This window comes from Melanotaenia boesemani, chromosome 1 (genome assembly GCF_017639745.1).
Source record: "Melanotaenia boesemani isolate fMelBoe1 chromosome 1, fMelBoe1.pri, whole genome shotgun sequence".
In the NCBI taxonomy this organism is placed as follows: Eukaryota; Metazoa; Chordata; class Actinopteri; order Atheriniformes; family Melanotaeniidae; genus Melanotaenia; species Melanotaenia boesemani.
Window position 1 is genome coordinate 40,207,942 of NC_055682.1, and position 26,053 is coordinate 40,233,994.

General features: G+C 40.7%; 1 protein-coding gene across 4 annotated transcripts in view; it reads left to right on the top strand.

Annotated features, from left to right (window-relative positions):
• Positions 1-26,053, top strand: part of celf1 (cugbp, Elav-like family member 1) — a 65,191-nt gene that overhangs the window by 5,790 nt on the left and 33,348 nt on the right. For all 4 annotated transcript variants that reach the window (XM_041984707.1, XM_041984684.1, XM_041984690.1 and 1 more), the window contains exons 2-4: positions 13,929-14,011; positions 14,546-14,594; positions 24,159-24,293. In XM_041984707.1, coding sequence (XP_041840641.1) covers positions 13,929-14,011; positions 14,546-14,594; positions 24,159-24,293 — 267 coding nt within the window. The remainder of the gene's footprint in view (positions 1-13,928; positions 14,012-14,545; positions 14,595-24,158; positions 24,294-26,053) is intronic.

The window sequence follows — 26,053 nt, forward strand, 5'->3', positions numbered from 1 at the left end:
CCACCGTAAACCAGTACATGCACAAATCTTATTAATTTTTGCCTTAAGCGTGCCATTCACTCGTTCCACCCCTCCCTGACTGGAGGGAGTGTAAATACTCCCATGGCGGACTTTGATTCCCAGCTGACGCAGGACGCCCTCGTAGACTTTATTGATGAATGCTGGTCCCGAGTCTGATGAAAGGATGGATGGTAAGCCAAACCTAGGGATCACCTCACGGACCAGGAACTTTATGACTGTTCCCGCCCCCATGTCCTTTGACGGAGTGGCCTCCACCCAACGACTGAAATGATCAAAAACCACCAAAAGGTAGCGCTTACCGTGTACCGGGACCAACATGTCCACAAAATCTAAAATCAGATGACGAAACGGGCCTTCCGGGACAGGCATTCGCGCTGTGGGGGTGACAATACCTTTTCGAATGTTATTTTGCGAGCATATCTCGCACCGATTTAGCGCATCCGTCACCAATGCCTGCAGGTACGGCGCCCAATAACCCTGTTGTTGTACCCGATGCACCACCTCATCTCGCCCACAGTGGTCTGGTTTATGACACTCTGGAATCAACAGAGACAAAAGTGAGATTGGAGCGACAATCAGGCCGGTATGTGACCGCCATAACCCTCGCCCATCTTTTGTAGCACCCCTTTTTTCCCACATGTTTTGTTCACTTGCGCTGGCACGCGCTTGCATTAGTGTGATATCGTCGGGTGTGACAGATGGTTCCAACTCCACAGCTGGGGCCAAGACGGCGACTTTGCAACCTGAAGCGTGCTTTGCAGATTCGTCTGCCGCATTGTTTCCCATCGTGGTGATGGAGTTGTCTTTTCGATGAGCAGGACACTTGATAATGGCCAATCGATGTGGAAGCATCATGGCCGAGATTAACTTCATTATCTGTTTCCCATGCCGAACAGGTTTACCATCTGATTTTTGAAAACCGCGCAGTTTCCAAACTGCTCCAAACAGGTGACAGACTCCGTGAGCGTATGCTGAATCTGTGTAGATTCTTTAGCAGTTCACATGCCGCAGTAAGTCCGTGTAGTTCAGCTAATTGTGCAGAGCAAGGTTGTAAACACTGTTCAGCTTTTATAGTTACAAACGTCCCTTCCTGCCGTTCCACCACGGCGTAGCCTGCATGAGTTCCCATGTGGTCTCGAAAGCATGACCCATCCACAAAATACATGACCTGTGCATCGTTCAACGGCTCAGATTCCAAGTCCGGTCTCAGTTTTGTGTACCTTGTGGTCTCAGCGACGCACTCGTGTGTATCACCTTCGAAATCAAAAGGTAACATATTAGCAGGATTTGTGGTCTCACACCTCTTAATCGTTACATCTGGATAGGTGAGCAGTGGTAGGTACTGAAGGCAACGTGCTGGTGTTAAAACAAGTTTACTGTGATTGATCAACTCTGTGATTTTATGATGGGTAAAAATACCCACAGGATATGACTTAGTTATTGCAGACGCCTTTTCATACGCCATGTGTACTGCTGCGAGACCCTGGTAGCACGGGGGCCACCCTCTTGCTACGTCGTCCAGTTTTGTACTGTAATAAGCGATGGGTTGTTTCTTTCCACCAGAACATGAATCCTGTGTCAATACAGCCGTTGCATACATGTTGCATCTGTTTGAAACGTAAAGATAGAAAGGTTTATCATATTCCGGCATTTTTAAGGCTGGGGCACTTTGCAGTTCCTGCTTAAGCACATCAAAAGCCAACAGTGCTTCCGTGGTCCACTCCAAAGATCCCCTCAAAGTCCTAGCTTCAGAAGACTTCAGAAGATCCCTGAGCGGTGCCGTTTTTACTGCATAATCCTCCAACCACTCCGCACTGAATCCTGTGATACCTAAAAAGGTCATTAGTTGCGCGCAAGACTGTGGACGCGGTGCTTGACTTATGCCTTTGAGGTGGTCAGGAGACAGGGCTATAGTTCCATGGGAAATTACTCTACCGAGGAACTCCACTTGAGACTGACAGAACTGCAGCTTTGTTCGAGAAGCTTTGTGTCCACATTCTGCCAGTCTCTGCAGCACCTTGATCGAGTCGCGCTGACAATCTTCAATGGTGTCTGAGCAAATCAAAATGTCATCTACATACCGGATTAGGACCCCGCTCAAACCCAGCTCCTGTAGATCCTGACTCACCACACGATCAAACCATGCGGGGCTGCTTGTCAGTCCCTGGGGCATTCTGGCGTAGCTGTATTGTCGACCTCTAAAGGTAAACGAAAACAGATATTGTGACTCTTCTGCCAGAGGGATACTGAAAAATGCTGAACAAAGATCCACTACTGTGAAAAACTCAGCTTTAGCAGGGATGGCATTTAACAGTGTGTGTGGATTGGAGAAGTCTGCAGCGACATCTTCCAGGATGGCATTGATTGCCCTTAGATCATGGACCAGTCGGTACTTTGATTTATCTGCTTTTAGGACAGCAAGAATCGGGGTGTTACAAGGACTAGAAATCTCAATCAACACTCCTGCTTTCAACAACCCATCAATTAGGATTCCAATCCCTTCTTCATCTGCGGGATTAAGTTTGTATTGTGGCCGCCAGGGTAACACTGTACCTGGTTTTAATTTGACAGTAACTGGGCTGACTGAAACTGCCAGTCCCACATCCGTCTCATGTCTGGACCACAGTTGGTCTGGAACCTGTGTCAACACATCAGTTACCATACCATTGTTAAATCCAAGGGGGTTGGTCTTACACGCCATCATTATATTTTTTCCTGGGAGTACCACCATCTGAGGTGTTGCTTGTATAGATAGATCACACCTAATCCTTAGCATTGATCCATCATCTGAAAGAGAAATTAACGGGTTCTCTGTACTGTTCCATGTCAAGTGTTCTGCGGTTCTTACCATCGGACCGAGGTCCCTGGAATGGTATCCTGGGTTTACCAACTGTGTAATGTGTGGTAAGGATTGAGTAACACAGTACCATTTATCAATAAAAGTATTGTGGTTTACCTTTAATGCTGCGCCTTGGCCTCCAATCAGGATATATGGAACCTCCAATTCAACCTTTACACCCTCCGTCTCCTTTTCCCACCTATCCTGAAAGGTTGGGCTGGCCGATGGATCAAAAAACATTGTACAGTGAGGAGGTAAGATTGGAGGAAAACCTCTCGGTGCCTGGGCCCTTACGCATGTTCCCCATTTTTCCAACACTGAACCCACGGGTCCCTCCATGTTTCCCAACCAATAAACAATTGCTGGTTCTGCTTGAGCAGTCATTTGTAAATCCAATCCAATATTTTCCACGTATATTCCCGAAGGGGAGCATAAAATTTTGAGCCCAAGTTTACAAAGTGCATCTCGTCCTAATAAATTGACGGGTGTTTGGTCTGAAACCAAAATGGGTATTTTAATTTCATCATTTCCTACTTTCATTTTAACGGGAGCAGTAATGGGAACCAATTGACTTTTTCCCGAGAATCCTACTGTCTTGACAAAGTTATCTGACAGGGGAAGGTTCTTGGCGAGGTGTTCCTGTATGCATGAGTGAGTAGCTCCCGTGTCGATCATCATAGAAACCTGTTGATCGACACGGGAGCTACTCACTCCTGGCTGGCTCGCCAAATGTCGTAGATAAATTCTTTATCAAAAGGGCTTGCTGATATTAAGAGTCTGCAGACAGAGGTCTTAATGATCTTCCTTTATTCGGCCGAACAGGGGGACACCCCTTCAGGATCAAAAGACCACGATCATCCTTCTGTTACATCTTATATAGTCTCCCTGACTCTATTTCTGTATACACACACAGCCTTTTAGGGCTGACTGGTTGACATCATTTTGATATCATGTTATAATGTCATACTATTAATATTCTGCTTACCAAGGACAGTACACCTGTTGTTTTTCATTACAACTCTGATGTATTAATACTTCCACATTTCCCCCTTTCAAATATTTCAGAGTAATCGGCCCTAAGACGATACTCTGAAACTTACAATAGGGAAACCTTTTTATGCACACTTGTCCACACACGCAGGTCTCAAGCATAACATAGGAGCCGATCTGAACCTCCCGTACGAGGGCGAAAAAAACCCCGAAGGGAGAAAAAATTCCCCCGTGCCCCCCCTCTGGGCGAGCACCGGTAACTTTTGATCTTACTTGACACTCAGGCACGGGTAGGCCAGTGAACCCCTGCAGGAGACCTTCTAAGTACTATGACAGAAATTAATCATACACACACAACAAAGAAATTCCATTACAATCCGTTTTCACAAGGATAACCTATTACAGAAGATTACTGACTACAAAAACCACACGTGAATAACACAAGATAGAGTCTTTTTCCAGTCCGGAGGCAAACAGGAGCATTGGGTCACCAGCCTTCCCTTGTCTGGCTACCGCCCCTTCGTCCAACCGACTGCAGTTTTATTGAGACGTCACAGGTCCAATTCAGTACGGACCAATTGGGCAGCCATGATGACAGAGGTCTGTTTCTTGAGACTCGTACTCCATGCTTTCCTCAGGGCGGGAACGATGCACATGCCAAACAAGAAAAGAAGGATCAGAACCAAAGCTGACCCAACTCCCACCTTTATCAACACATTTTTCCAGTCAGCCATTAACTGGTCCAACCAATTAAGAGACCAGTCGCTCTTCCCAGCATGCTCTCGCACCTCCCTCCCCACCCGTATTATCTTGTCCATGGCAGATGTAAAGGAACCATCTGGCGCTGTGTTAGCTGGAATAAAAGTGCAACAGTCCTCCCCTTTTGACATTTGACATATCCCTCCCTTATCTGCCAGAAGCCAATCTAATGCTTGTCTATTTTGTAACGCGAGTCTGCTAGTCTCATGTAACTGTTCTCCTAGTGCACTCAGACCCTCGATGGTATGGTTAAACAACCGCTGCTGATTATAATATATATAATTTATCCAGTTAACATTCTTATTCACAGTGATCCATGGTAATATAGATTCTATGCCGGCCACTACCTCATCCCTGGCCGAAAACTCTACAGGGATGCCTTTAGCGATCCCAATGGCGTCCCGATATACCCCATGGGTGCCTGAGACCTGACGCCTATCCCTATGCAGCGTGCCCTTGTCTTGTTTTAAATTAAGCATGTTTTTGACGCCGTCATATATTACCATGGCTGGCACCTTTAATCGAACAGTAGTACACAATCCTACCCAAAAGGGGGGTAGGGTACTACGTAGCAGGTCGTTTCCGCACAACCAAAAACTATCAGCGACCGCATGTGATTGGTCTCCGAACCAAAACAGGGTTGGAACCGTGATTGACATATTCTGACAGTCCTGATGTGGGGGCTCCGGGTTTTCAAACCATACTGCTTTAGTTATGAAGGGAGAAGGCATACCAGACTCTGGAAACCATGATAGTACCCATGTGACATTACATCTTACCGTCGTGTTTCCCACCATTGTCCCATTTAGCCGGAGGAATCCTCCGCTGGCAAAACACTCGTATGTGGCGTTATAGTCCACCTTGTAGACCGTGGGAGGGGCCATGGCGGTACTTGCCATCTGGTAAGGTTCACACAATTCCTGGATCTTGTAACCCCTATATTTATTCAGGTAACCATGCATCCTCTGGGCCCCATAAAGTAATCTACACTTTATACCACACATTGGGAGCCCGAAGAAAGCATTCGTCGTTGTAGACTTGAACGCTTCTTCTTTACACACTCGGCGTTGTTCCTGGGCACACTCCCAAGAGCTGTACTTGTCTGGGACAACAACCGGAGGGGCTCCAGGCGCCTTTGAGCACCATATGCATTCCTCCGATGTCATTTCCTTTACTGACAGCCAAGCCCAGCGATACCAAGTGTTGGCCATCGCTTCCTTCCATAAGTAATCTTCACTAGGTCTAAACCCTCGTACTTCCGGTTGCCCCTTTACATCCTTGACCTCCCTTCCCTTTAATGTTTTATCATGATAACTATTTACCAAAGTATCTAACCCTTGAGGGGGAAGAGTGAAAGACGCAACCACCTCATTGTCAGGATGGCCATTGATAACCGCGGTGGGCTGCGGTTCAGGTATAGAATCAACTTTATTCACAACAGGGGTGTTATCTGTGGTCTGGTACGAACTTACAATCTTTCCAATCTCCAACAGACCTTCCAGTGTGTTCCATGCAGCAGCCCATACCTGGTCAACCATTAATGATGTTATATGTGCTAAGTGTTCATACCCCAGTCCTCCTGGTACTGGCTGACGGTTACCTATCTCTGCCTGTGGGCTTGCAGCAGCGTTTGCTACAGGATCAACCTTGTCCGGCTCCTGGGCAGGAACCACAGCTAGAGGGGGAGTGGGCCCCTCCTTTACAAAAAGAAATCTCCACTCTTTGGCAGTTGCAGCTGTAGTAACATAAACACTTAACTCTGTATCCAGAGGGTCTAGCCTGGACCCCAAAACCTCTCCTCCCTGAGCACCGCTTTTATCATCCACCCCAGGATTCACTGGAATGTTATGCCCCTCTACATTTTTTCCATTAGTTGATCTTACCCTTCGCCGACGTTGTACCATAAGGGCAACATCTGTCTGAAATACCGAGTCACGGGTAGTGTGTAGACGTGTGCGGGTGCATGCCGGCAAGAGACCTGACTGATAATGGCATTTGGCATGTGGATCGTACTTCCCCTGATCACTGAGGTCGGCGTTCCGTCTTTGAGCTGGCGCCCCTCTGTTCCCTTGAGAAGGCCCTGGTGATGGGACGACGTAGTGGCTGCTGCTTCGGGTCCGGGTTGGCTGACTTGCCCATGTCCACATTACTGTCCCGAACAACAGAAGAAACCACAGGAACTTCAGACACAACATCATCGGGCGACAACTCTGAATCTGCCCTGATAGGACTATCTTTGTCAGATGCATGCCAGGCGATACTTCCCCTTCTGGGGGGCTGGTCATTTGAGAACGCTGCACAATCCGACCAGTCCCTATTTCATCATTTCCTACTTTCATTTTAACGGGAGCAGTAATGGGAACCAATTGACTTTTTCCCGAGAATCCTACTGTCTTGACAAAGTTATCTGACAGGGGAAGGTTCTTGGCGAGGTGTTCCTGTATGCATGAGTGAGTAGCTCCCGTGTCGATCATCATAGAAACCTGTTGATCGACACGGGAGCTACTCACTCCTGGCTGGCTCACCAAATGTCGTAGATAAATTCTTTATCAAAAGGGCTTGCTGATATTAAGAGTCTGCAGACAGAGGTCTTAATGATCTTCCTTTATTCGGCCGAACAGGGGGACACCCCTTCAGGATCAAAAGACCACGATCATCCTTCTGTTACATCTTATATAGTCTCCCTGACTCTATTTCTGTATACACACACAGCCTTTTAGGGCTGACTGGTTGACATCATTTTGATATCATGTTATAATGTCATACTATTAATATTCTGCTTACCAAGGACAGTACACCTGTTGTTTTTCATTACAACTCTGATGTATTAATACTTCCACAAAACCAAAGCTGTATTTAGCTTTTCTACAGGAACTTGGCATATGTTGATGATTTTATATAAATATAAGACTGTAAATGATTTAATATGCTCTGTTTAATATGCTCTGTTTAAAAATACATTAGAAAATGCTAAACATTAGGATTTACTGTTATGTGACACAACTAAATAATTAAATATGATGGGAAATAATTTAATTGACCATCTCCATCAGAGCTGTCATCATGGCAGGGCTGCCACCTCATTCTGGAGGAGACCGGGTCAGAACCTCCATCTGAAAAACAAGTACTGTTACTGCAGTGAAACATTTCAGGAGAATACATTGAACGAAGTGTCAAACCAAAGCACATTTTTCTAGATGGAACCAGAAACCACCAAATGCTCAAAATTACAAACTGATTTTTAAGGTTGAAACTGTAAAAACAGTTACAATAATCAAGCCGACTAAAGACAAAAGCATGAACTAGTTTTTCCAGGTCCTGCTGAGATATCAGATCCTTTACCCTTGATATATTCTTAATGTGTTTTTCAAAGTTTAGGTCAGAGTCCATCAGTACACCCAGATTTCTGGCCTGGGGCCGTATTTATCAACCAATCATAGTCAACTTTTGGGATTTATAAAAACAAAACTTGAGGGGAAAATGTTCCTACCTCCACGCAAACTCTGACCCTGCTGTACGCACAGATTCTAGAAAAACAGAAAAAAGGTGACACCAACGGTACAGAATAAAATCAAAGAAATGATGTAAAATGAGAGACATTTGTGCACAGTCCACTATTACCTTTCACACCACATGTTGTATTACAGATGTTTGTAGAAATGAATAAAGAGGCACATTCAATATTAATACTTCTAAGAGTGCACGCTTGGAAAAAAAAATAGGATTTTCAGGAAAAAGGGAGATGACATCAGTGATGTGCAATTCATGAACAAATTGTTCAATACTCGAGAATTACTTTACTGACTCATTAATTACGATTCCACGTCCCCACTGACTCATTCACTGAATTGTCCCTGCTACTGCTAGCAAGCTAACTACAAAGCTAACTGAAGAGACCAAACAGTATACAGTATCACTATTGTGCAACTGCTATTCTAACTGCACTTGTAGAAATATATTATGCTAATCATTGTGATAGAGGGAAAAGCAAGGCTCATGTTTCCTAACTAACCTCTCCATTTTCCTGGCGGACCATCACTATTTCCTTTCCTGCTATGAGCTGTGAACACGCTAGCTCACAGTTAGCATCACTCGACTGGCAGCATATGCAACTCACTCACTCCCTCCCTTCCTGTGAGCTACATAGGAATCATGTATAATAATGTACGAAAATATAATCAGCCAGTTCCTCCAATCTTTACTGTTTACTATGACTTTAGTGTGCGATTCGCTACTTTTTACTGCTGCTATTATTAAAGCAATAAAAGGGCAGAACTTAACAGCAAGTGTCTGCTGAGTTCCAGCCTTTCATTACATTGTTAACTGAGAGTGGAAAATAGATTTTTGCCATATTTAAAAAAATCAGAATTGTTAAAAGTGAAAATCACTGTCTGTATTTATTTATTTATTCAGCCCATACTTCACAGTAAAAGGAGAAAAAATGGATACTTGCAGAAGAAGTGATTTTTGGATGACTGAAGCTCTGTGGAGACCTTTAATCCTTTCTTTTTGGCTCCAAAGACAATCACCTCAGTTTTGTTTTTAACAGAAGAAAGTTCAGACACATCCAGCCATTAATCTCCTTGATGCATTTACCAAGAGTCTGTACAAACAATCATAAATTAGTACTAAGGAAAGAAAAAAATACAAATGCACAAATACTGTTATTGAATATCTGTAAAAAAAAAATTTGTAACAGTGGGGAGTCTTAGCCAAGTCCAAACTGTATTAAAGCTCTTTATACACAGTTGAAGGTCTCATCTGTGTATAAAGGTATCGTCTTCTATTACACTCTGCATTTGAACAACAACGTTTTAATGACTGCAGTTCTCAGTGGTCACAAGAAATAATGACCCCTGTGATTCCTTGCTCTAGAAGAAACTACATTGCCCAAATCACCTGGACAATAATCCAAATGTAAGCTGACACAGCTAATATTCAGCTTCTAACATGAAGGGAACATGTTGGAAAGAAAATGAGCTGCACCTGTTTCTTTCTTGTGTAAAGTCAACTCAGTAGCATTAAAAGAGATTCTACCACATTGAGAGCCCATGTTCAGGAATATTAGCCATTTGACATATTATTGAATGTCTATCTTTATATGTAAATGAGTAATCACTGGTGGGGGGCCAGGCAGGAGCACTGACCAGGAAAATGTGGGCGCAAATGAGACCTTTGTTTAGGTCTAGATTTTATTAAATATTGAACTGATTATTACAACTAAAGTGATCATCTAATGTAAAAAAAAAAAAAAAAAGCGTACAACACAAGCAGCCAATGATGTGTTTTATCAGCAGGTGTTTACTTTGGGTGATGCTGCTGTAGGACTTTTATCACTGCTGCACAAACATTCACACTTCAATGATAAAAAGAAAAAGCTGTTTTTCTCCAGATCATCAGTTTTATCAGAGTTTCTTCAACAACGTCGGCTGTTTAACTTCAGTCGTCACATCTGCTGCTTTTAGGACAGAAATTATCACCATGGAGACGGTTGGTGAGATGATGATATATGAATTCTGAATCATGATCTAGAACATGGTAGAAATGATTAAGAACAGCATATAAAAGTATATTACATGCTGCATTTACTGACCATTGGACATCTAACATTTACCCATAAGCATCGGCTTTTTCGGTTGATACAATACAGTAAAAAATGCAAAAAACGCAAATCTCAGGCATTATCGGAAATGCTGGTTAATTTGGAAGCTGTGACTAATTGGATTAAAATTTTTAATCATTTGACAGCCCTAATATGAATATATATATATATATATATATATATATATATATTCATAATGTTCTTTCTCCATTTTGTTCGGATTCAGAGTCAAAACCCTTTGAATGGGTTCTATATAGACTTTTTTAATATAGTTTTTGTTCTGCACAGTTTTTCATTCTTATCTCTGTACTGCTTTTTTTGCACTATTACCTTTGCTGCGGTAGCACCTAAATTTACCCACTGTGGGACAAATAAAGGATTATCTTATCTTGTCTTATTTTGATATTATGCACTATTACAGAAAAATGATATCCACATATGTAGACTAATGTTTCAAATTTCCATAAAACACAATTAAGTCAACTTTGGATAATAGAGTGAAAAACTCTCTATTTCCACTTTGAACACAGCAATTTTTCCCTGACTGCTTTTCCATGTAATAATGTTTTGATTATCAGAGAGTAAAAACAACATAAAAAAACATTGTATTTTTGTGGTTCAAGTTAGACAATTCAAGACAGCTCAAGTCATAAAAAAACTATTTTATTTATGAAATTATAAATATTAATATGAAATTTTAAGATTTACCCTCAAAAATAGCAATTAGGCCAACCTTGTTTGGATTTTCCCTTTTCCTTTTCCTTGGTTTGGCTTGTCCCGGGTGTTGGCTCTTCTAAGTCATCTTCTGAAGTATCATCCTCAATCTCTTGAGTTTGACGGCGACATCTGGGAGTGTGGAATGAACCTCTACCTGTCTCTGTCCCTGTTAATGAGCCTGTTGACAAGTTTTGTAAAGAAGTATTTTACTCCTAATCATTCACATAACCCTGAGGACCTTACTACATAAAAAAACAGAAATATCTATTGGGTCTTGGCTAACTATTATCTGCACCGCAGAGATGCTTACGTCTTCTGCTGTGCTTACTGGACTCAGAAATGGGGTCCTCCTCATCGTTTATACTGTCGCCCTCATCCTCACTGCTGCTTTTTCTTCCTGTGGTGATGGTTGATAATTTTCACCCAGGATGAGATCACTGTTGTCAGACAAGTCCAAATCTGAGTTTTCTCCATCCATTGACCAAAATAGCTCCAATGCTCTTTGCACAGAAAAACGCTCTGGAAATAAAAACATTAAAATTAAAAAATAAGTAAGTAAAAATGTAATTTTTCTTTGTAGTTAGTATGCATCTATGCATTATCTATTCATAATTTAATTCAATGGGACAATGTACAGCTTTCTAGCTGCACCAGAGATAGCGTTTTTCTTATTCTACATGTGTGCGGGTTTACTAGCATATTAGCTGTTTGGAGGAACTTCAGTCCATATGTACACTTACATCCACTTGAATCTTGCTGCACGTTGGCCGTCCTTTCCGAATTTGTTGAAAGTGTGTAATACTGTTCTGCCACCACCAAAAGGCAGTGAAATTGCCCACACCCCCACTTCAGCTGTAAGCATGAGTGTGGACATAAGAGCTAAAAACTGCTGTCCATGTATGTGACCGCTTAGCCCTAACTTGTGATCAATAATTGCAATGATTTTAGATAATCTATCTACTGTATCTGTCTGTCTGTTTAGATAGATGGTAGCTCCTGGTGTTACCGCCATCATTATCACCAAAACTGGATGGTCTTCTCATGGGACACATTTTTACAATGGGTTTGTTTTTTCTAGTTTTTATATGGCTTTTGTAGATGCTCACAAATTGGAGGCGTCCATTTTTTCAGACTTGGTGCAACTGGAATGCTAACTACCCTATCAAGGCAGTAATATGCTAAACCTGTTGGCGGACCCTTTGGTGGCGAGTGATGCTGTTCTGGGCCAAATTTGTCCTACTTGTGCCACAGCTTCCCGCCTGCATTGCATAATTAACCAGGACACCAACACTGCAGTTCAGCTTAACAGATGGTGTATTTATTCTGGCACAGAATGACAAAAAGAAGATCAGCACCATGAACAAAAAACCTCTCCACAGCCGACCTCAGCACTCCTCCTCCACAACAGCCAAAAGCAGACTGAGGGAGGAAGGCAGCGCTCACAGATGACATCACAAGCAACTAAGATTCAACATTCAAGTAACTAAAAGCATAAACCTGAAAATGAAGGATATTTGGTGGAACGCATTACATAGATTTTTTTTTCTACATGTTACTCTGTCAAGCTGAAGAAGGAGTCATATGGGCTTTTTGGCCTTTAGGACTCCTGAGTCAGCTGATAGATATCGGCAGATTAAGCAGAACGTAGCTTCGGTGGTTGCTAAGGCAAAAACTCAGGCATGGGAGGAGTTTAGTGAGGTCATGGAGAACTGCTTACTGAGGGCTTTGAGGAGATTCTGGCAGGGCCCTGGGACTGGACCTGAGAAGGTCCTCAAAGCTCTGCATGTTTTGGGCTGTCTTGGTTGACACACCTCTGCAACACTGTGTGAGGACAGTGTTTCTGGACTTGTATACTGGGATGGTGATTGGAGGATTCACGTCACTTCATTTTATGGATTTGTCCCTCAAAAGGGCAGTTTGGTGGGCAGCACAAAGAATCAGCACCTCCAAAACAGAGACCATGGTTCTCAGCTGGAAAAGTGTCCCTTCCAGGTCTGAAATGAAATCCTGTCTGAAGTGGAGGAGTTCAGTTATCTCGGGTCAGGAGATTGACAGGTGGATCGGTGCGGCATTTGCAGTGATCCAGCATGCATCGGTCTTTCGTGGTGAAAAAGGAGCTGAGCTGAAAGGAGACACTCTGGATTTACTTGATCTAAGTTTTTACACTCACCTATGATCACCAGCTGTGGGTAGGGACTGAAAGAAAGAGATAATGAATACAAGCGGCTGAAATGAGTTTTCTCTGCAGGGTGGTTGGGTTCTCCGTTAGAAATAGTGTGAGAAGCTTGTGCTCTCCCAAATCCAAGGATCCAGATGAGGTGGCTCGGTCATCTGGTTAGGTGCTCTGGCCGTGTCCCACTGGGAGGAGACCCTGTGGAAGACCCAGGACATGCATTATTTGCTGTTAGCCTTTAGATGTTAAACTTGAGCTGTTAGCCTTTATCTTTTCTTCCTGAGGAATTCATGGATGAAACAAAAATAAAGGTTTCTTTAAAAAATGTAAAATGTTGTGCAGATGTTTTTTTATGTTGTCATTAACATAATTTTAAAACATGGCGAGGATCAGATTTTTATTTATTTATTTTTAAATTAAGTTGTGACACATAAAACCTTGAAACTGGCTTATTTTTCTTTTCATCTGTTTGTTGCAAAGAAAAATACGTAAATTCATCAGTCACTAAAAAAAGAAAAAAGGTAAAATCTAATTTTCTTTCTTTTGCTGAAATAAAAAGATCTCTGGCATTCCTTAATGTACAGACTGATCTCAGGTTCTACTGGTGACTCAAATCATAGAAAATAAATCATTTTTATTCTAAAAAGAATAACAACAGGTTAAACACTGCTGAGCTGCTCGCTGCCTTTCAGGAATTATTGCTCTGTGTTCATTGTTTAATTATTTATTTTCATGTTAATGTTGTTTTTTTATAATGAAAAAAATTCCTGTTCACCTCAGATCAAATGGAGTCTGCTGTTTTAACACTTGTTTTTCATTCCTGGCAGGATGCTGTTTTGTAACATATTATAATCGCAAATCAGCCTTAGAAGCACAGAATGCTCTTCACAACATGAAGATCCTTCCTGGGGTAGGTACCAGCCTCGCTCATCTTCTTTTCTGGTCTGATTTGGTTTGTCTGGAAGACTTGAAAGTTCAACTTTAAAAGCTGTGGAGGGATCCAGCTTCAGCACAGAGCTGTGTTCATGTCATCGTAAAAAATAAAACAAAATCTTTCAGAAACAGGAGAAGCTCATTCAGCATCCAGGTCTGCTTCAGTGGCAGAGAACCAGTGTCAACTGTTTTCTAACTGGTCCACATGTGTCTGTTTGAGCATGTGCAGCTCCACATCACATATCCACACTGCAGACTTCCACACTGACTCACCTAAATGTGCTTTTTTACAGAGGACCAAAACTAGTTAAAAAGTTATATTAATATTAGAATATTCATAATATCTTTATGTGAATAAAATATATAATAATGCTAAAAAAAAAAAATGCAAATGATCAACTTCCACATGAAGCTCCTCAAACTGTCTGACTCTGTATTTAAGTTGATTATTTTTCCCATAACTGTGAGCACATCTGCATGTTTCCTGATGTGGTGTTTATTCTGTGTTCAGATGCATCATCCGATCCAGATGAAGCCGGCTGACAGTGAGAAAAACAATGGTAGGAATTCCTGAGATATTACTTTACTATAACAAGACAGGAACGTTCCAAAGTTGATAAGAAAATACACCATGCCAGGCCAAGAAGAACAAAAGAGGTTTAAATACTTCCTATCAAATCCTGAAGCCCATACATGGGCAGAATCTGGATTATAGAATTCCCAGTGGATTCCCAGATCCTCTGTGAGCTTCCACTCGCAGATAAAGGACCCTGTTCTTCATTAATGAAAAAAGAAATAAAAAAACGACTTACAGGAACATACGAATTCTTTTTTTGTTTAATATTAAATAATACATACTTCACGTCAGTTTCCAAAAGTCTCCAGTAACACCAGAAAAAGCTGCTAGTTTTGTTGCTAGTTATTTATTTGAAACAGAATCGCTAGATGGGTCTGAAAACTCAATAAATATAGCGCCAAAGTTGCTAAGTTGGTAGCTGAGCTCTGATGTATGCACCAGTGAATTTGTTGTACCAGAAACTCAGGCACTGACAAATGTTTCACCTTTTTTGGATTTCAAACTGCAATTAAATGCGTAAATTTTTTTTAAATTTAATAAAAAAAATTTTAATTAATATCTTTGTTAATTATATATGTATATGTATATATATATATATATATATACATATACATATACATATACATATATATATGTATATGTATATGTATATATATATATATATATATATATATATATATAGTGTGTTAATTGTGCGATAACGCAATGATTAATTAATGCCATAAATTTTTTAATCGCACGTTAATTTATTTATTTTTTTTTTTTTTTTTTGCTGGCCGCTGGCTTTGATGACAGGAACATGGCGTCCATGTCTCTCTTCCCTGCTGCAGCGGTGCGTCTGATGTAATCAGGAGAGAGCGGGTTTATTAAAATGAAGAGACGTTTTCTGTCTGTAACATAAGAAAGAAGAAGAACCGACGTTTCTTTTTATCTAAACCCATACAGATAGCAGAACATCATGATTTTTGGATGGGAAACTGCTCCCAAAAGACAACGAGAAACTTTTTATTTATTTAATGTTATTTTTTAAATAAATGCAGTTTTAATTTAGGCAAGACAGCAAAGGTAAGACATGTTTTCTGACTTTTACAAATGTGAAGCATAAATGGGGCCTTCTTCTGGTTCGGTGAATCATCTTATTGAGATGAAACTTCCAGCTGTGGAATTTGTGAGATGTGAGCTTTCAGTAGAGGAGCCGTTTGTTCGTGTTCATGGGCGTTTACATATTTTTCGGACTCTGTGTACCTGGTGTTTTAATTATTGTTGTCTTAACTGTGTTTGGTGGTGATAGAAATGGTTTTACTGAGCTGGTAGCTGAGATTCTGGACTTTCTGTGGATACCACACATGTTTATAGTTACATCTACAGACCTGACGTTACACCCGGAAACGAGATGTTAACCCCTTAACTCCTGGTAGCGGAGGCTGCAGGTGCAGTCAAACAATAAATGAAAGTTTAGAGAATTTATATGCCAGAAATCTGAATAATGAAGCACTGAAGGTGCATGGATGGAAGTTATTGTGCATATTGTGAATATTTCTCTCTCCTCACCATCTAGAAGCTGTGAGATTCTCATCCTGCTTTCTGTCTGTTCACCTGATGCTGATATTCATCACATATTGTTCCTTCTGTGTTTAGAAGGAAGCAGCTTCACAGCTTTAAATTCATCCTGCTGACTTTTTACCTTTTAGTTAGTAAATCCTGAACATTTCATCCTTCTTTGTCATAAACAGAAAATTTCACCATAAAACTACACTGAAAGTGACATATGGGTGGTACCACGTTTTATGAGGAATCCTGCAGTAGATGTAGCAGTTAAAGCACATGGTTTGTGCTTATCTTAATTAGCTGCTTGGTTTCAGTATATGCAACACTCAACAGTAAGTGCTCTCTCTAACAAGGGAGAGGTTGCTATACCACAGGTAACTTACTTTTTTCCCCTCACAGCTTCATCAGGTACACTCCTCATTTTCTCCCTTATGAGATGATCAGGTAAGTACATTTTTACTTCATTCTCACGGCTTCATAAGATAAACATTCTGTTTTTTTAGTCTTTACAAGTAATAAAGTCGGCATGGTTTTTCATAGATTCTTAGTTTCGGCTGAAGAGGAAGGGCTCCTTTTGACACTGACACAAGGAGCCCTCACTATTCAGACTTGTATATGTCAGCACCAAACCTCTACCTCTAGCTATGCCATTTACATCTCACTGGTGCTATAAGGAGTAACAAGAGCATCCTTAACACAAAGTTTTGAACAGGAGGATGTGACTTTTACTTGGCAAGTGTCACACAGGTTACAGAACAAGGGCAGTGATTACAGTCAAAGAAGACAACAATGATGAATTTAACATAAAAAAAAATTAATTTGAAAGTGCCACCAAATACCCAACGTGTCTCACCTTTGCTCTATAATTGCCAAGCTTGTACTTCAGGCTGTTGTGCCAACTTTATAAACCATTGAAGGACACTGGGTCCCTCAAACACGGGTGCTTCGTAACCAAGGCCTCAGCAACCTGCTCCCTTTGTGCTTGAGAGGGATAGGCAGTATAGACGAAGATGCTTTCTGCTAGTTTGTTCAGAATGTCAAGACTTTACTGCAGGGTTTTTGAGTAGGGTGCCATCCTTTCTGTAAGCTTCATTTGCAGGTTGTAGAATAGGCTCAGTGTCAAGGGAAAAGGTAGGTATCTCAAACTGAGCTGGCCATGACACTGAAGGGCGGAAGTGCTCTCAGGAGAAGACAGAATTATGCTATCATTGGATGAAATAGTGTTGGAACCAACATCTTCCTCGGTGCAACTGCTATAAAAGCTCTCTTCAGCTCCTTTTATATTCAAAGAATTATCCAATGTTAATGTGATCACTGGCTCAGTAAAGACCACGTTGACAGTGTCTCTGTCCTTGATTTCATTAGTGTCAAGGAGAGTGAAAAACTGATCATCAAAATCTTGGTCCTGGAACTGTATCTGAAATTCTTGTTCAAATGCAAATGTCCCTTGTATGATATACTTTAGTTCATCCACAGTCTGAGGGATTCCTAAGGGCAAGAAAAGCTTGCGGATTTCTTCTTGCAGTATGACTTGAAGTCTGGCAAACATGATGATTCTATAGAAGGAAAAATGTGTTAGTTATTTTGAATTTTGGCATGCAAATAATTACATCCTATTACAAGGAGATGCATAAAAATTCTATTTTTAACATAATAGTGTTGGAGTGCAATAACCGGTATACAGAGCAGGAGGCATTCTCCAGTACTATACGTGAAAAATGGACTTTACAGAGTTTCATATTCAGCAGAAATTATATTTCAGTGTAATTTCAGTGTAATTCAATGGTAAACTTGCATAAGTCGTTGCCTTAGTGGTGTTTTTGTCTCTTCTTCCTTCTTTCTGCTTTCCCTTGTTGCTTCTTTTTGTTGTCTTCCTTCATTTTCCCCTCCGGTCAGGTCCAGCAAGATGATATAGATTCCATGATTTAAAGTAAATAAATAAAGCAATGAATCGGATTATCAATAGGAGCCTTATACCTATGAGCCTCCCCTTGGCAAAGCAAACTTGTTCGGCACAATACAACAACCAGAAAACCATTCTACTTGCTATAATGCTGGACAGGACAGGTAAAAAATAATAAAACAAATACATAAATAATTAAATAAGGCTACTTGAATACATGTCCAAGAAACCTTCTTTGTACTGCTTCCTGTATCTCTTCCTTGAGGACATCCACAGGCCGCGTGGACAGATTTGAGACACTCAGGGCAGGTTTCAGTATGTCTGTGCCATGTAGATGGTAAGCCAACATAAAGTGATGCTTCACAGCAAGACAGTAAAATGTTGCGAAAACAGCTGGTATGTCGAACAATGCACTTAAAAAAGCTATGCTTTGCTTCAAAGCGCATTGTCCACATAGCTACAAGCAGCCCAAAAGCCTTGATTAGTTGTGGATAATGCTGAAGAAAATTATGCTTTGGCAGAAGTTTTGCCTCTGAGACAACCTGCCTGTATTTATGCCTGTGTTCAGATATCTTGGTATCCAGTTGTGTCATCTGTGTGGAGAAGCCACTAGTTCAACAATGTTTTTAAGGTCCATTAAAGGATGCCATGCTGGTTCACTCTCTGGAACTTTGAAACCAATGATAAGACAGATCAGACGCAATAAAGTCCAATTTTCATGAGCGTTTCCACCTATGCTCATCCAGGTGGCAAAGTTCAGCGGTATAGGCTCTCCTAAATAAAACCTGCAGACATGAGATCTGGAGAAGTTTTCCAAAAAGCCACCAACTGAATGGGCACCAAAATTGTCAGCTTCAACACAAACTACTGTGCCCGTGATTTTCTTTCCAAACACAGGAATAAAGAGCCCCTCCTCTTCCAACTGGACAAGGTCTTTTAATAGTGGCTCTAGCACTGCCTCATAACCATACTTCTTTATGTCCACAGCCTTGCAAAGCACAGCTACATAGATTGACTTAAGTGTAGCATGAAACTGTGGTGGAACGTTTTCCAATACCCAATATAAGGCAGTAATCTTGTGTTTTTTACTGGATATTCCCGGGGGATTGCAAACTGCAATCATCAATGTAAAGAAGAAAAGAAAGAGTTATTTCTTCAGTAGATAAAAGTGCATTTTCCTTAAAATGTGTTCCATCATGAAATGATTCATATCGACCCTCGTGAGCGTTGTGTGAAGAGTTGAAAGCTTTTCCTGAATGTTTTTTAGACTTAATATCTGTGACAATGACTGCAGAGTGGAAACATACTGGAAGGTGCAACCTTGCTTCTTGTCCAGAATGCATCAACAGCTACAAAGACAAAATTTCCTCTTAAAAAACTTTCATCGTTTGTAAGATGTTGCAAGAGGACCATCAGATCTTAAAGCTGTGCTGATGGGGCTGGACTCAGTCAACTGTTTCACTAAATCAGAGACAACTAGGCCATCAAGCACACCGTCTTTCAACATGTGTTTACAGTCTTTCTTATGCCAGGACCTGACACTGGAGAGGATATAAAGTGGAGCTCTGCTACTACGTCAGTAATGCATTTGCTTGGCACATTATATATGCTTTCCAATTTTAAGAAAAGGTGGCCTAACTTCAGTTCAATTTCTTCTTTCGATTCTTCAGCTTCATACTCTTCTGAACAGTCATATGCCCCTGAGCATGTGTCAGAGCCACTTGCTTCAGCAATATTTTCAGTAATATTTGAGTGATCTCAAAAGGTGTGTACAATTTCTGCCCAAAGGTCATTTGAAGAATGCACTGTGTGTTGTCGGGATCTGTGTGATGCAAATGTTCCATACACATTCGTGTAAAAATCACAGTAAAGACACATTTCACGTTTCGTTTTCCTCAAGATGAACTCCAGGATGTTGGAAGAAATCCTTCTCAGTGGAGGAACATTGACTGCTAAGTTCACAATTGAAATAAATTTTTTCTGGTGTTGATTTGTTAACGTAATGTTTCCTTGACAAGTGATTTCAGTGCATTCCAGGTTTTGAAGGCGCTGGGGCAATCAGCATGTAAACAAGGAAGAAATTCACAGTGGTTATGCCTCAACCTGTAGTGCCTCAAAAGTTCATTTGTTCCAGGGGCAACAAAGCTGCAGATCTTGCAAATCCATCCCATAAAGCCAGATGCAAGACTCAAGTGTGTCTGGACCCTGAAGGACGAGAAAATTCTCTGGTCTCTCTGGAGGAGGTCAGGATGGTACTCAGCTGGGAGATTTATCACCTAATTCCAGATTATTGTCATTAGCTTGGCTTCTCTTAAGCAGTGTTCACCTCCCGGCCTGCTTGTCCATGAAGTCCTCAAGGAAAAAAAAAAGTCATCACACTAGTGTATAACACAAGCCCAGTGAATTTTGGCCCTGTTCAGATGCTATTAACCATACTATTTCAAAACCTGATTGCCCACAAATCAAGGAAATGTTCATCTAATAAGTCAACACCATGCGTTATTGGTTTTGATTGTGAACTCTGCAGTTTTTCTCCACCGAGAATGATTACTTCAAATATCTTGGAGATCAGTCTATAAATTCAACATTTGCAGACAGATCCTTACAACACACAGCATTCTTGGAGTGACTTTTAGTCACAAATTATACTTCTGTGTGGAGATCAGTCAAATATTACAGAGGATATTATTGCCGCACATTATTTTAAGGTATAAAAGTGTTCAAGAGTATATGTTTGTTTATGAGTGTTTAAGAATTAGAAGAATAAAACAAAGCTTAAATTGGGCTACCTTTACTAAGGTCATCAGTTACGTATAGCTTTTATTTTCATAGCCTTAATCAGCTATGAATTGTGCATGTTTGCCTTGACATCTGCTTGGTTTTTCCTGCTTAGTTTCAGCATGTCAGGCTGAGCGGCAAGGGCTATCTCAGAGACAGACATGGAGTCCATGTTATTCTGGCTGGTATACACAAAATTTACACCAGAAACAATGCCACCTGTTTTTAGGGCCTATAAATTAACTGAATGATTGTACGTTCTGCTTCGCTTTTCCTATCACAGTTAAGCATGTGTACAGACCCTCATCCAGTGCATTTGACTAGACAGAATCACCTGGTAAAAGAAACAGTGTTATAATTAGTAACTGAACATAGCAAGAATCTAAAAGTAGAGCAAATAATCACCTTTGTAAGTAACAAAAATTAGCTTCACTTTCCCCAACTATAATTAATCAAGAGATTGTACACACTTTAATCACATATGACCTCAAAATTTAGACAATTCCATTAAGAATAACATTACCTTGATACAAACTGACCAGCGCAAACTGAACATTGCAAATTATACATACATACACATATATATATAGATATATATAGATATATCTATATATATATAGATATATATATATATAAATATAAACCATAAATACAGCCTTGCCTACACAGTTCCCAATGGAAATTGTAAAGTCTAAATTCATTAACATAAATACTTTTCTAGAAAACTTTTATTAACCTCTTAATCCTTCCAGATATAGGAAAGCCCATAGAATCACTATTCTGTGTTATTCAAATCTACAAGGTTATAAAGCAGGTGACTTAAATTAGTTATTCAAATGCACAAAGAAAAAAAAAAAAAAATTAGACAATTGAAATGAGCCTCTGCTGGCTTCTTTCCTCACCCCACCCTCTTTCTGTTGTATAAAGATTAAAAAATATATGCAAAACTCAGAAGGACCAAGCGGCAACCTCCGGCGGTAAAATGTGAAGCCTATGCGGAAGTGCAAAAAATTGCAGTTCACTCATCATCCACTAGGGGCTGGCTCCAAAACAGAGCAAATCCCCATAGACTCCCATGTTAAAAAGACCAACTTAACAGCAGAAATAAACATGTTTAAAGCCTGGTACAAAAATCTATTTTAGGATTATTAAGTCAAGTTTACCTTCATGACAACTGTGAGGCAGGTGAATTTTTTTTTCTAACCCATCTGTTTGGAAGTTATTTAATCTTGAAATTCGGCATAATTGGGGGGGCGTGTCCTTTTGATTGACAGCTATCCAATATCTGCGGCAAGAAGAAGGGGTGTAGCACAACCACGGTTTTTAGCTGGCTAACAGCACGTCTTAGCTTTGGCTCACCTACCTTCATTAGCCGGTTAGCTCAAGTTAGATCCAAGTTGGCTCGGTTAGCTCTTAGCTACAGGCAGCTTGGAGTTTGATAGGTGTCAATCATCCACCCCTACGCTCACAGCCCCCTCTCAGCTACACCACTTTGCCCAATTTTGTATTTTCTGGGAGCGACGGCAGGCGTGGCGCTACCAAGACGGCGATGGTAGGAAACATCCAACGGGCTTCACTTTTGCTCATCAGAAACCTACAGGTATGTCCCAATTCAGGGTCTGTTGACTTCGAAGTGCGCAGACTACATAGTCTACAGAGTGTCCTCCGTAGTCTACACTCAACATTTGTGAAATGGGACAGCCTACCTAGTCAACAAGAATTTCCCATAGCAACAACACAGGACGTTGAATCACTTAAACCTCTGAAATTACTCATAGGACACTTAAGTGGACGTTAAAATTGACCAGTAACACCCACAGCAAAAAGAAAAAAAAAAAGACACGGTCTGAGGCTCTGTTGTTTTCCAGCCGGTTCCCTCTTAATTAGCCCCTTAAAAATCCACAAATATCACCGAATATTATTATTCGAATATTACCGAATTTTAATGTCAACATTTAACAAACGTGTTTTTATTGTACTTGGTTTTTCTAACGTTTCTATTAAAGTGTAGTTAAAAAAACATACTTTTTATTTTTTAAACAAAACTGAAACCTAAAATGTACTCTTCTGAGCTTGTGTTGCTCATTCACCACTGTCTTGTGCGCAATACTGGGAGAAAAGAGGCAGCAAAAGATGCATCACCATTAGCCTTCGTTTGAGGCCAAACGAAGTGCAGATTTGAAGGGTGGATTCGGAGGGGCCTTCAAATTCTGTGAATTGGGACAGTACTTTGCGCTCCGCGATGACGTATGTGGCCGATGAATCCGCACTTCGAAGTGTGCAGACCATGAATTGGGACACACCTTATGGATGACATCACTGCGGCTCAGTCCATCTTTTTTATACAGTCTATGGTCTACACACAAACACGTTCAGCCTTTCAAACACTCTCTACACTTATCAGTACATATATATATATTAACCTAACTATATGTATTTTTATATCTATATATTTCTATGAAAGGGTGTGTGTGCTGTATGTTTGTATGTGGGTGTATGTCAGTTAAATGTGATCCAGTATAAGCTAACGCTAATATGATACTTTCCCTAAATCTATTTTCAAAACGTAATGTTGCGCAATCACTAGCAGAATCTCCTTTTAAATCATTGAGAGACTGACAAGCCCGGCTCCTGCTCAACATGCACTGATGACATAACAAGGCCTTGGTTGGTATGGTCAAGTGACTTTTGGCATGCTGAACCAATGTTTTGAGAACAGTGCTCACAACACTTCCATGTCACGTGCTCGACATGTGCACAAGCAGATCAGCTCGAGCATAACATCACTACTGTGAACCATTGGTTTCAGGTACAGACATTGCACAGGCATTTAACATAAAAAAAAAAGAAAAAAAAAAAGACCCTGCCCAAAGTTTATGCGAATCCCACACAAAATACGTGAATTCCATTATATACATATGATGGAGCAACAGCTCGACATCAGAGTTAGTCATTTACCACTCGACATTATTAGAGACTTTTGGAGGCTGATGTGAAAGCAAGCTTTTCTCAATGAGCAGTGCTGCTGACTCAGGCCCCTCCCCCATCAGATGGGTCCACAGAGGAAGAAATCCATTCTCAGTCTTGTCAGTACAGGATTCTGGTTATTCATAAACACTTTTTTGATTATCTATCATTTCATCCCATTACAATCTGAACCCTGAAAAAGAAAATTTAGATAGTGTAGATTTAATCTGTGGTTAAATCTCATATAAATGATTTAACTTCAGCGTTTTCTCTCTGAGCTAAAATAAGAACAACACATGTAGAGTTTGTTTGGTCCGGTTCATTTTTGATGTTGTGGTGTGTTATCTGCAGCCGTGGAGGACAGAAAGCTGTTTATTGGGATGATCTCAAAGAAATGCAACGAGAACGACATCCGGTTGATGTTCTCACCGTATGGACAGATCGAGGAATGCCGGATACTTCGAGGTCCTGATGGACTCAGCCGAGGTGAGACATTAAAATGATTTAACAGTCTTCTGTGGGGTGGGGGTCAGGTGCTGTCTCTGATTGAGACCAGATAACTTCCTGTCTGAGCCAGGGTTCCTCCTGCTGTCGCATCACCGTGCACGTGCACATAAATATTTACACGTAGATGTTGCCTCTGACGCTGCTGTCCATTAGAACAATGCGTCAACGCGGCTGCCATCTTGGGCCAGGGTAAGCCGCGTCTACTTACTGCATTAGTCAACAGAGCCAGAGGTCTATCAACAATTAAAATCACCATAACTCGCTGAATTTTCATACGAGTTTTAATTGGTTTGGTTTATTAGAAAAGTCACACATATTTATATTACAACTGATTATTATTTTTTTTTTTATTATTATTATTTTATATCATACACTTACACATTCTCAGACATACACCCACATGCATACAGAATTTTTTCTACAATACTCAGAGAAATAATAATGGTGATGCCATATATTTAAAATATGAATAATATCAAACATAAATAAAAATAAAGAATGAATTAAAACAAAAAACAAAGTGAAAAAAAAAACAGAAAAACAAACACCCATTCAAAAAAAGAAAAGGATTGCCTAAATTAAAAATTTACTAAATAAAGAACCCACATTTACCTCTGATGTGACAAGCCCAACAAGTAATGAACCTGATAAAGGTACCAAAGAACACAACACCAATATAAAACAGACATTTTTTAACATGTCAAAGAAAATAAACATAGAATTCAAGACCAGAGAAATTTGTAAGCACTGTAAGTACTGAAGGGTTCTTTCAAAAGGAACAATTTCTAATAGTGTTTTTTATAATAATTTAAAGGGACTCCGCTGTGTTAGTGAAATATTAGGATTACATCATAAATTGTCACGGCATTAACTTTCCAAAGATGGTCAGGAAAATTAAAAATGGATGATATCACTCCTTCCTTTAAACCAGTGGACTGTCCAGGCCTGTCAAAGTCCTCTGGGTTAAAATGACAGCTGCAGACAACTGAACAGTCCTTCGGTACAAAGTCTCTCCTCCTGAGTACTGCTACCCATGCTGCCTCCTACATTTATCTTCTGGAAACATACATAACATCCATCTGATCATCGCTCAGTTCTCATTTCTTCTGTAGCTACAGTTCAGCAGTTAATGTTAGCACCATGAAACTGATTTAATAAAAAATGTTGAAATGACACGACCTATGTAGCATGGTTATATGATGTGGCTGATTGCCAGATGCCACTTAAACTAGTGGTGTTCCGATCGATCGGACGCCGATCATTCTCGGCCGATATCCGTTAAAAAGTATGTGATCGTGTTCGCCGATCAATGCCTTTTGTTGCAGATCACAAAATCTGACCACCTATAATTCATACTCTGCAACCTGCAGAAGCGCTGCGTGCAGTGTCATGTAGCTCCCGCTTTCCTCCACAATGTGCATGCACACGGTTGCAAATCCAAAGCAAACATGTCTGCCGTATGGAAGTTTTACAGTGTGAGAGTGATGTAAAGTTTGCGTCCTGCAACACGTGCAACTCAAAAGTACCTTCCGTTACCTTGCGTTGACGTACTTGCGGGGAAGTACGTCAAAATCCTTTAATACAACGAATCTAATACGGCATTTAAAGAACAAACACTTGACGGAGTACGGTGAATTTTCGAGGCTCACTGCACAGAATGAAAGGAAGACACCCGGAGCAGCCAGAGCGCAGCTAACGCAGCCAACAATTACCAACACTCGTCCGTATGAGCGTGACAG